Genomic DNA, 10866 nt, shown 5'->3' on the forward strand with positions numbered 1-10866 from the left:
TAAATAAAAAGACCATAAAATACTAAAAAAAAGAACTTCTAAGTTCGGAGTCGTAGAAGTTTTCTATGACTCTCCATAAAATTCGAGACACGTGCCAGTCGGCTACCATCGGTAGATCAAGATGATGCTGTGTCGAGAAGCCATTGGTCAAACGCTCACGTCATTGTACACGATGATGTTGTCCAAAACTCGAGATACCATTTTCCTATCGTTTCTTTTTTCTGTTCTGTCTGAACACTTTGTATTTTATTTTACTCCTTTCTAACTTTCCTTTTTCTTTTTTTTTTTTCCTCCAAAGTTTTACCAAAACAACATAAGGCCCCCTGGCTCAGAGTCTTTTGAATCATTTTTAATCACTTTTGTTTTGTCGTTTGTTTGGGTTTGAATGAATCCGTTTTGATCATTTCATTTTCTATAGTTTTCAACCCCTGAAAAAGAAAGAAGAGAATAGAAAAATGTATGAATAAGGTCAAAAAAGAAAAAAAATAATAAACGTAGGGTTTGTGGTTAGAAAATAAAGGGAGTGATACATCAACAATGGAAGGATCTTCAGTGATTTTGCTTTGTGAATCCTTTTAGGGTTTCTGAACTTTTTTTTTTTTTGCAATTTTCACAGCTCTGATTCTTCCCTTCTTCTTTTGTTTTTTTTTTTTTTGCTTTTTTGGTAGAAAATTTTCTCTGTAGACTGTACTTTCTTAAATTGTGAATTTCAGGGTTTTCCTTATTTTTCCTCTTGTTCTTTTTTAAAAAATAAAAATTTTCTTGCTGCTGTTGATTGTCATCAATCTCTCCAAAATGTTGATTATTTTCTTCATTTATATTTCTGGGTTGAAGCTTTAATTTCTAATGAATATTTATGCATATTTGCCTTTATATCTGGGCTTAACTCGAGGAATTTTTGAAATATTTTTCTTCTTAAATTTGGTGAGTTTTCTTTCTTGCTGTTTTAAGCTTTAGGGTTTTCTGCATTTTTAAACATATGAGTTTTCATGGTGGAAGCAGGAGATGGTGAGAGGGAAAATTCAGATGAAGCGAATTGAAAAAGCAACAAGCCGGCAAGTGACCTTCTCCAAGCGTCGAAACGGGCTGTTGAAGAAGGCTTACGAGCTATCTGTTCTTTGCGATGCTGAAGTTGCTGTCATCATATTTTCACAGAAAGGAAGAGTCTACGAGTTCTCAAGTTCTGAGTATGTTCCATCATTAATTTTCATTTTTTTTATTCATAACGTCGATTTTCTAGATATTTTGCTGGAGGTCGTATATATGAACGCGTGTTGTAGCATCAAAGTATGGGCAGTTACTTCCTCTAGTTGAGGGTGTCTGGTGATGTGGGGCTATAATTGCTTTGATATGTAGGAGGACTTTCATGTCTGTCTCTTCTCACTCTCTCTCTCTTGGTCTCAATCATATCTTTCCCAAAAATTCAGTTTTATATTGTTTGTACTGTCAAAGATTCTATGAACAATCTTCAAAGAGTTGCACATTTATGGTGGATTTTTTTTTTTGTCTTTGATACTTTATTTGGCAATCTTACGCTTGATGATTTTTTTTTTTTGACGGTTTTGGGATTTTTCTCAACTTTTGAGGGAACAAACCAAAAAAGAGTATATAAGTTTTATGGTCAAAGTCCTTGGAATCCTTATTTGTGTTCATGTGTTTCTACTTTCTACTTTTCTGTTTATAATATTTTGGGGTTTCCTTTCCTTCTTTTAAGAAATAATTTCTCTCCAATATGTTGAGGACTTGAAGTAGATCATCTCATCCCTTGAAACTCCATTGACCAGCTTTATTTCAATCCTTGTCTAAGAATGTCAATGCGTCTTCTAATGATAGTCTTTTAGGTTTTCGCAAAAGCTTTTTGAATAGCCAGTTGCATGCCATGCTAGTGTTGCTGGGAACCAGCCATTGATATATAGTTCTGGTTCAATAGCTAGATTTTCATCGAAACCATCGTTTTGCATTAGTAAAATGGAAAATACTTTTGGGATTTGTCTTTTTCTTCATAATTGTTACAAATTTGCTTCTTGAACTAACTTCTTTCAACTCTTTAATCTAACCTAGTTAAGGGTTTAGATGAATTGTTGGGGCAAGAATGGATCAAATATCCTGTTTAGAATTAGTTCGCATGGTAGGTTTAAATTTGAAGTACATGAATTAACTTGATGAAAATTAACAATCTTATCTTACTTATGTGTTCCTAGTATTTGTTAAATTAATGAATCAGTGCATTTCTACTTTGAAGCGGGGTTCAAATCTTGCATGCATTGTTCTAAGAGACTTAATTCACATGATTGAGAATACAAAATTACCAAATACACTGCATGAATGGGAAAGGGAAAGGGAAAAGCATGATCTATTTATGTTGTCTGTTGGTGGCCATTGTCACAAGTTTTCTTCTGAAATCTAACATGCTTACAGGAAGGGCTATCTCCATTGATTTTCCATTTAGTGCATGCATGATGTTATCTTCTCTGGTGTTTACTTGCACCATTATTTTGTTTGCTTTCTTTTGCTCTAATTAATTAAATTTTAGAGTTTGTGGTAATCAATTTTTGTTTGATGGGAATTGATCTGGTCATAAAATTACAAAAAAAAAAAAAAAAAAAAACTCTTGAAGGGGAAAAGTATATATGATTTATGCCAATCTATTTCTATTGTCTATTTGTGCTATAGGCCATGGTCATGAATTTTATATGCTGAAAGTGTAATATTTTTTTGGAAAGACTATTGTCCGGCTAGAGTGCTTTATGTTAGCTTCACTGATGTTTACCTAGCTTCACCGTTCTGTTCTTTGCTTTATTTTTTTAAATGAATATTTGGGAGTTCTTTTTGTTGAAAGGAAATATAGTTTGGTTAGTTGGGAGTTTATCATGTTGATGTTTCATAGTTTGAATCATCACAAATGCAAAAGGAAAGTAAAGTGAAAAATACTAGAAATCTAAGACAATAATTATTTTGGCTGTTTTGAAATAATTGATAAAGAAAATTTAAGTATTGGGGATTCCTGTAAAATGCAACATAAAATTGGAACCCCATTTACATTAAGAACTGATATGTTATGCATACTTATAAGTTTATGAATGTTAAAGGCGTAATAATGGTTGGTTGACATGTGTTCGGAAGACATGGCTGACATTGTCAAATCTTATAAACAATGTTGAGCTTTTTTTTCTGAGAAGAGGTATGGGAGGACAAAAAAAGAAGAAGTGGAGGGGAGAGGGGGAGGCGGCATACCGCTGGCTAAGGCCAATTGGACGGATTAAGAAAGAAAAGGAGATATAGGAGGGAGAGAAAAATATGGTGAGTCGTGGTGTGTGGGAAAGGGAGGGGCTGAGGGTGTCCAATCTAGTCTTGGACATGGTACTTTTTTTTTTGTAACTTGTGTAGACTTATGTAATCAACAACTATAAGATCTTCATTCGTTCATAATGTTTTGAACTAAATATTTAATAGTGTTTTAACTTATTTACACTTTTAATACATTGTTATTTAAGATTCGATTTTTTTATTAAACAAATACAGCTGAAAAAAAGGATGGGTAGTTTCTAGTCTATATATAGATTTCTGTACTGAAACTTGACTGTATGGTTTAAAAATTGCAAATTACTGTGAGTTGACCAACAAGCCGATGAGAAAGTACTGGGACATTCCTATTATACTTTCAATATCATGTAGTAGTAACTTATAGACTACTTATTATTTTGGTGAAGCAAGAAAAACACATTAAATTTTTTTTTGGTACTTAAAGTCCACGACCTAAAGAAAATTGGGAAAAGAGAATTTGCAAGTACTGGGATTGAACTCCAGCCTTATTGGAAACCACCCCTTAAGGAAGGTGGGTGAACCATTTGGGTTAGCAAAACCCCAGGTTCAACGCATGAAACTCTAGATTATTTGGAAGTTTATAACCAAATTGTTGGTTACAAGCCTTAGCCTGGTTGCATGTTTGTTCTCTCTCACAATATTAGATATACAATGATCACATAAGTCTAGAATTAACATAGATTTATTTTTATAAGTCTTTGTTAGAGTGAGGCCTTACACTGGCTTAAGTGGAGGAAAAATCATATAATACATTCTTAGTTATTAGTAGTTGCATCTGACAGTAATTTTACCTATCAATCAATTTTCCTGTTTCTCCCTCCTTCCTCAGGTTTTAATTTGTTGGCATTGACTTTTTGGCTCAGACTTAGACTTTAGATTATTCTGATTTTGTCCATTTCTGTTTGAGGCTAAATCTTTATGCAGCAAAGGTTAGGGGGCTTTCAAATATACATCGGACTGCAATTAAGTTGAATATCATATGCTTTTATTACACGATACTTTTCTATCTTTAAGCTTTGTTTTGGTTGATCGACTCCTTTCTGTGAAACCAATTTAGAATAGAATTGTTATGTGACACTTTCAGTTATGATAATGTGATTTACACTTTGTTCTGGAAGTCTATGACTTTGATGTTGATTATATATTATCATTGCATCGATCTAGTGGTTCCAGCTATAGTTTCATTTTGAGCTATGAGTATCAACTATACTCATAAGAAATGCAAAGTCATGTTATATTAAAAAATGGTAAAGTTAATTGTAATATATTGGCGTTGGTTTTCTGTGATGAAGAGGCTCCGCTGGCTTTTAGCTAGGATGTGATGCTCTATATACATGGTAGAAGAATTTGTTGCTACAAGATGTCTATGACATCTAGCTATATGGACAAGTTCAATGAAAAAAATGATGTAAAAACCCTAGGTCTATAGAATCGACACCCTGGTATATGTGTCAAATGTTGCATCTAGAACTGGTCAATGAAATTATAACTTCCTTGTTTCCAAGATGACTAATATTTGTTGTTGAGTATCAATGCATTCGCAGAAGCCCTCTAATCAATTTGGAACCTCCTTTCCGCAAAAAATGTACACGTCTACACTGGCATTCTTCTTAGAAAGTCTCTTTTGCTCATTGTTATTTGGATATATTTGCAATCCTATATCCTTTTTTTGCCTTTATAGAAGCTTAAAGTTACTGAATCTTCTAATGTTCCTTTCAATTTGAATTTAATATAGTGTAGCAGAAAGCCAAGCAATTTTTTTCATGTGCTGCATAGATGAATGTCCATGTTTCACATGCTCAATCTGAATTCTTAATATAAATGAAATAAGAATTGATGATTCCACAGAAGCCACCAACCAATCTGGGACCTCCTTCCATTTGTAAGCATTGTACATCTCGACACAAGCATAATCTTAGTTGAAAGATCTCTTTTGGTCACTTTTGTTTGGAAATATTCATAATCCCAAATCCTTTTTTAGTCATTTATAGAGGCTTCTTGTTACTGAAGATCTGATAAAATTACTTTTACAGGAAACATGTAAATATGTAGTATAGAAACAAGACATATTTTCCCCCTGTAATAGATGAATTTCTAGGTTCTCATGCACAATCTGAACTCTCAATTTCTCAATGCTTTATATAGGAAATAATAAAGGATATTAACATTCAAAATATATACATATATGTACACACATGCATACACACACACACACACACATATATATATATATATATATATAAAGAAATTATTTCACTTGCAACCGGTGAAGCTTTTAGAGAGCCGGGTTAGTAGGGTGAATCATGTCCCTTATGATATATTTAAAAAATATGATTATGCTTATTTTATTGAGAAATGCTAGATTAAATTTCATATTATGTGGAATTTGGAGTACTAGAATACAGTTAAGACGAGAGGCCTTTCAAATTGAAATTGTATAGGCGAAGGTAAAAGCCTGGGGTTAATAAGTATAAGACAGCAGGTTCAAGCCATAAGATTCTAGTTTTTCTGGTTCGGGTGTATCTATTTAGATTTTTACCTTTTTTTTTTGTGGATAAATTAGGTTCTAACTCTACCTTTAGGTACTGTCAGTCTAGAAGTTGACTTTCTGTTATGCTTTTGCTAGTCTTGTTACTTTAGCTTTCTAGCCTTTTGGCTCTTTATTAATAAATCATTTGGCTTAGAAACAAAAGATTCAAGCCAGGAGAGAATACACCATGAAAAAGTGTTGCGAATCCTGCGCTGATGGGACCCGTACTGCATGATGAGTGATGACCATTGATCCATTAGTAGATATAGTGCACACATGTTGTACACTTTGCTCATTCTACTGAAAATACTTATTAATAAAAGAATTTAATCTCGATATGGTGTTATATATATATATATATATATATTGTAGGTTAAATATTTCTTAATCTTATCTTTTGTTTGCAACCTATAAAGCTGACAGATATATGTTTCATCTATATTGACATAAAAGAATAATTTATTTATGCTAGTGGCCTTTTGATTTTTCTTATTCCTTACAAATAGATATAACAAGGACTGATTTCATTTTGTGTTTTGGATGCATCAGCATGCAAAAGACGATAGAACGATACCATAAGTACATCAAAGAAGCCCAAACTGACAAGCCTGAAATGGAACGATACACTCGGGTTAGACCTCAACCTTTGATTGTTCAAATGTTTACGAATTTTTTAATCTAAAGTAAGTTTCCTCTATGTTTTAAAGAAAAATGGTTACCAACAATGATTAGGTTAAAGCATTGCTAAGTATCTGCAACTGGTTTTTCAAACTCGTGGTTTAAGGTACAAAGTACTTATCACAGTTCAAAATAGGTGAGGCATGATATACACTGAATATTTATAGGCTCATGCTAGTTTACTCTAATGAAATTTTTGGCGAGTGGTTACAAAGTACTTGTCACAGTTAAAAACTTTCTATTGCATCTTCATTATAATTCATTGCAGAATGAAATTTCTGAAGAGTGGTTATAGATGTAGGAATAAATGAAAGTATCATTGTCCAATTTTATAGCTTTTGTTTTCTGGAATCCTACTCTAGGATTTTCATAACCCTTTTCACCTTCTCTTGAGCATTTCTGAAGTGTGCTTTAGTCAAATGAAATAGTTGAAGGTCAAATTTGTAAAGAATTAAGGTTACATAACTGGCCTGTGGGCGAAGCATTTGTTGCTGCTGGAGTGAAGGCTTTGGCGGTGGAATGTTGTCCATGAACTCCACTGAGTTCCCTTGGTCTAACCATTTTGACGTTTTATGAGGTCAATCAAACAAAGAAAAAAATGTAAATACTATATACATTGGAGAAGCATTTTATAATTGAATTGCATATTTTCAAAACATTAGGAGAAAATATAAAAATTCTTTCTTGAAGACTGGAATGAAGAAACCATATATGCTACTAATAAGAAATCATCACGGTGAAGAATAAAATTAAGTACTCTTTAGTTTTAGTTGACAATTGAAGAGTACAGCAACATACTAAATCTTATATCTTATATTTAGGAGTCAGTTGTATAAAAAATCAAATAAGGGAATCATATTAGGTTGTAATTTGAATTTTTTTGCGCCACTCATTTCTATGAACAACTTTTTTATCTAATTTCTTAACTATCATATTGTTTTTTATTACTTGCTTTCATGTCTTTTGTGGTTTACCTCTAGAGGTTTTGATCTCTCGTAGATTTAGAGACTCAATTCTTCTAACTGGTGTATAACTAGGCTTACGTTTTACATGTCCAAACCATCTCAAACGGCCCTTTCTCATATTCTCTTCAATTTTGACAAACTATAATTTTTCTTGAATCTCTTCATTTCTGATTTTATCTCTTTTAATCTTACCACACATTCATTTAAGCATCTTTATCTCTGTTACATTCATTTTCTTCTTATGTTGTTTCCTAACAACCCAACATTCAGTTCCATATAGAAATACAGGCCTTACAATTGTTTTATACATTCGCTTTTAACTTTAAAGTCATGTTACGATCACAAAACACACCTAACGTACTATGTCATATTGTTCATCTTGCTTGAATCATATATTTGACATCCACTTCTATCTCAGTATTACTCTGAATAATTGATCTTAAATATTGAAACTGACTACTCTTTGATACTACTCACCATCCAACTTGATCACATTAGTATCCGTTTTTCTGTGATTAGTAAACTTATATTCCATATGTTCAGTTTTAAATCTACTTAATCTAAAACCTCGAAACGGCAATAGTACAGTATGTTCTAAAAATAAAAATATTTAGGTGATTTGTTTTTTGGGATGATGGATTGCTATGACAAGTTATGAACAGATAAGAAAAACAAAATGTATGCTTGTCGTAGCATGCAACGACGTAAACTTCATTCTTATGATTTCATTTCTCTGTCTCTTAGCGTAATGTTGGAAATCCTAAAGTCTGGATGCCTGGCTTAGGACTAACTCATGTTTCTAGTCATAACTCATAAAATATTGCTAACTCAAAACAAAAGTATCCTGAGTTCCTGACTGTTCACTCAAGAATCTGCTTTGAGTGTGGAGATAAGGTTCAAGCCTTTCAAGTTTCGATGCATCGACAAATCCTCCCTAATATTTATGTAAGTTAGCAACTATTTAATTCCTAGAGGAAAACATAAACAAGGCATATTTTTGCCAGTTACTTTAAGAATAAAACTTTCGTGAGGCCATTATAAGATTTTTAGATGATTTTAAATGGTTATCATATATTGGATGCTATTTTACAATGTGTTCAAACAGATATGATAATCATTTAGCTTCTGTGATATGATAACATGATAACTGTGTTTTTGGGGAACTGAATATGAATCTATCATAATTTGTACCGCTTTATGAAATTCATTGCGTTCTTTAACAAGTACATATGTACTTTCCGATTTGCTTATGCATTTGACATGTAGCAACTGAGGCTTGAAGCAGAAAATATGGCCAGGAAGATTGAGCTTCTTGAAGTTTCTCAAAGGTTAATGATTTTAGTTCGATGCTTCTTCCAGACATGTATTTTATTTAGCAATTCTTCGAAATAGGAGATCTATCTGAACTTGGAAATTTTGTTATCTCAGGAAGCTGTTGGGTCAAAGCCTTGGCTCGTGCTCTGTAGAGGAACTTCTGGAGGTTGAAAGCCAGCTGGAACGAAGCTTAAGAAACATCAGGGCAAGAAAGGTTTGTAACCAGCAAATTGAACTGCCCTTTTTTATGTATGTCATATCTCAGCAACAAAATATGGGAACATAAAGCTCCGTCTGATATTGATGCTTGTGCTCTATATCTACATCTTGTTTTATAGTCATTTTTAAAAACATTTTATTTAAAAAAAAAGTAAAAAGCAAATAACAAAAATATCGATTCATACAAAGCCTAATAAGTGAATTTAAAGCTAATGAATTTGTCATGTCTTATATGTTGCAGGGCCATTTATTTAAGGAGCAGATGGAGCAACTAAAAGCTAAGGTATGATGGCTAAACAAGTTGCAACAGTATGCTTATCGAATATTAGGAGTGTCAATGTTATGTAATAAAGTTTCCTATGTTCATCTCAATTCAGGAGAGATTTCTACGAGAAGAGAATGCAAAGTTATCTGCAAAGGTGATCCATCATTCCAAAATATTTACTGCCCGGCATGAGTCATGACCTTCATGTTCTTATAATTAAGTGAGCATGTTCCAAACCTAGGTTTTATTCTGATTTCTGAATGATAAAAGAGTGAATAGGAGTTGCCCATTGCTATGTGTCAGGTTTCCTGGTAATGGTAGTTGATATTTTAATTATTCACTGTAAATATTCTAGGGTGGTGGGGAGCAATCGCAGCCATCAACTGAAAAGAAAGCTGCAACTTATAGCGGCCTGAGCTCAGAGGTAGAGACAGAACTGTTCCTTGGACTGCCAGAAAACCGCTGTTCCTAGCAGGCAGGTCTCTGGACATCGAAATGTTATTATTCGTGCTCATCTCATCAATTAGTTTCAACCTTCGTATAATTGCGCCGCTGAAATGGTTTTCGTACCAGGAATAATGCTACGTAAATGTTCTTGGCCGTCCCATTATTACTACTAGTATTACTTAGTATTAGTTATTTTTTATATCCTGTTTGTAACTTATAAGTATATATATATATATATATATATATATATATTATAGGGTTAAATATCGTTATGTAATAGTTTTCCCGGAACTTTGAATTCCGATGTATCATCTGTCCTTGCATGGTATCTGAAAAGTGAAAGATAAGTGGAAATTGTAGTTGTTTTAATGTTTTTGTAGTAATAATATCTTTTCTTCTGTGCATTCATAAGAACCAAATAGCAATCTTGTCTCCATGTACTGATCGAAAAGCATTAAGCATAGTTTGAAAACTTGACTGAAAATTTCTAGCACATTCGAGCATGCATAGAGTAACGTCTTCAGTTAATTCCAGAATTTCCAATGTTTCTTTCGAAGAGCCAGAAGGATATAGCCTATGGTATGGATAGAGGGTTCATTGATTTGCATTAGGAAGAGATCAGTTTTGGGCCTACAGTCCAGCTAATTTGGAAAGGACGGGCTTGAGCAGTCTAAGCAAGCCTATTTATTAAATGGGTTAGTACCTGTTTCAGGCCTATCATCCTCGGAAGAGAAATTGTTTTCAACATCATTGGCAATCAATTTGTTTGTTCTTTTTTCCTTAAAAAAAAAAAAAATTGGCAATAAAATTATTCTTCGAAGGAGTTGTGAGTTGAAAGCAAATTCTACGTCCCATCCTCTTTTTCCGTCTTATCTCATTCTCAGGTAGAATTATGATTATTTGCATGATTTATTAGGCGTAGAGAGAATGGGGCCTCTGCTAACAATAATAGCTTTAGCTTCCAAGTTCCATCGCCCGGCCCACGCACTACATAAGACAAGTCTAGGATGCCCATGACAAGCTGCGATTAGAGCCACAACACCACAACACTCCCATTTGTCAGTCTCTCCTCAGACCTCCCTCATAGTCACATTGTTATTTCAAAAAATATAGAACTAAAAGCT

The 10866-nt window shown here is 33.3% G+C and overlaps 1 protein-coding gene across 1 annotated transcript; it reads left to right on the forward strand.

The window, feature by feature from the left end:
* Positions 1-232: 232 nt before the first annotated feature.
* On the forward strand, positions 233-10146 carry LOC111288342 (MADS-box protein AGL42-like). Its single transcript, XM_089746421.1, has 8 exons — positions 233-924; positions 1003-1187; positions 6404-6485; positions 8764-8825; positions 8926-9025; positions 9272-9313; positions 9408-9449; positions 9651-10146. Exons 1-8 carry the CDS (start codon positions 847-849, stop codon positions 9765-9767), a joined length of 708 nt encoding a protein of 235 aa, XP_089602547.1. The 5' UTR covers positions 233-846; the 3' UTR covers positions 9768-10146.
* The last annotated feature ends 720 nt before the right edge of the window (positions 10147-10866 follow it).

The sequence above is a fragment of the Durio zibethinus genome, chromosome 17, assembly GCF_047325235.1.
Source record: "Durio zibethinus cultivar Kanyao isolate XHJ-2024 chromosome 17, ASM4732523v1, whole genome shotgun sequence".
Lineage (NCBI taxonomy): Eukaryota > Viridiplantae > Streptophyta > Magnoliopsida > Malvales > Malvaceae > Durio > Durio zibethinus.

Coding starts and splice junctions, on each gene's coding strand:
- LOC111288342 (XM_089746421.1), top strand. CDS start 847: ATGAATATTTATGCATATTTGCCTTTATATCTGGGCTTAACTCGAGGA. Junction 925..1,002: donor TATTTTTCTTCTTAAATTTG/GTGAGTTTTCTT, acceptor TGGTGGAAGCAG/GAGATGGTGAGAGGGAAAAT. Junction 9,026..9,271: donor GAAACATCAGGGCAAGAAAG/GTTTGTAACCAG, acceptor TATATGTTGCAG/GGCCATTTATTTAAGGAGCA.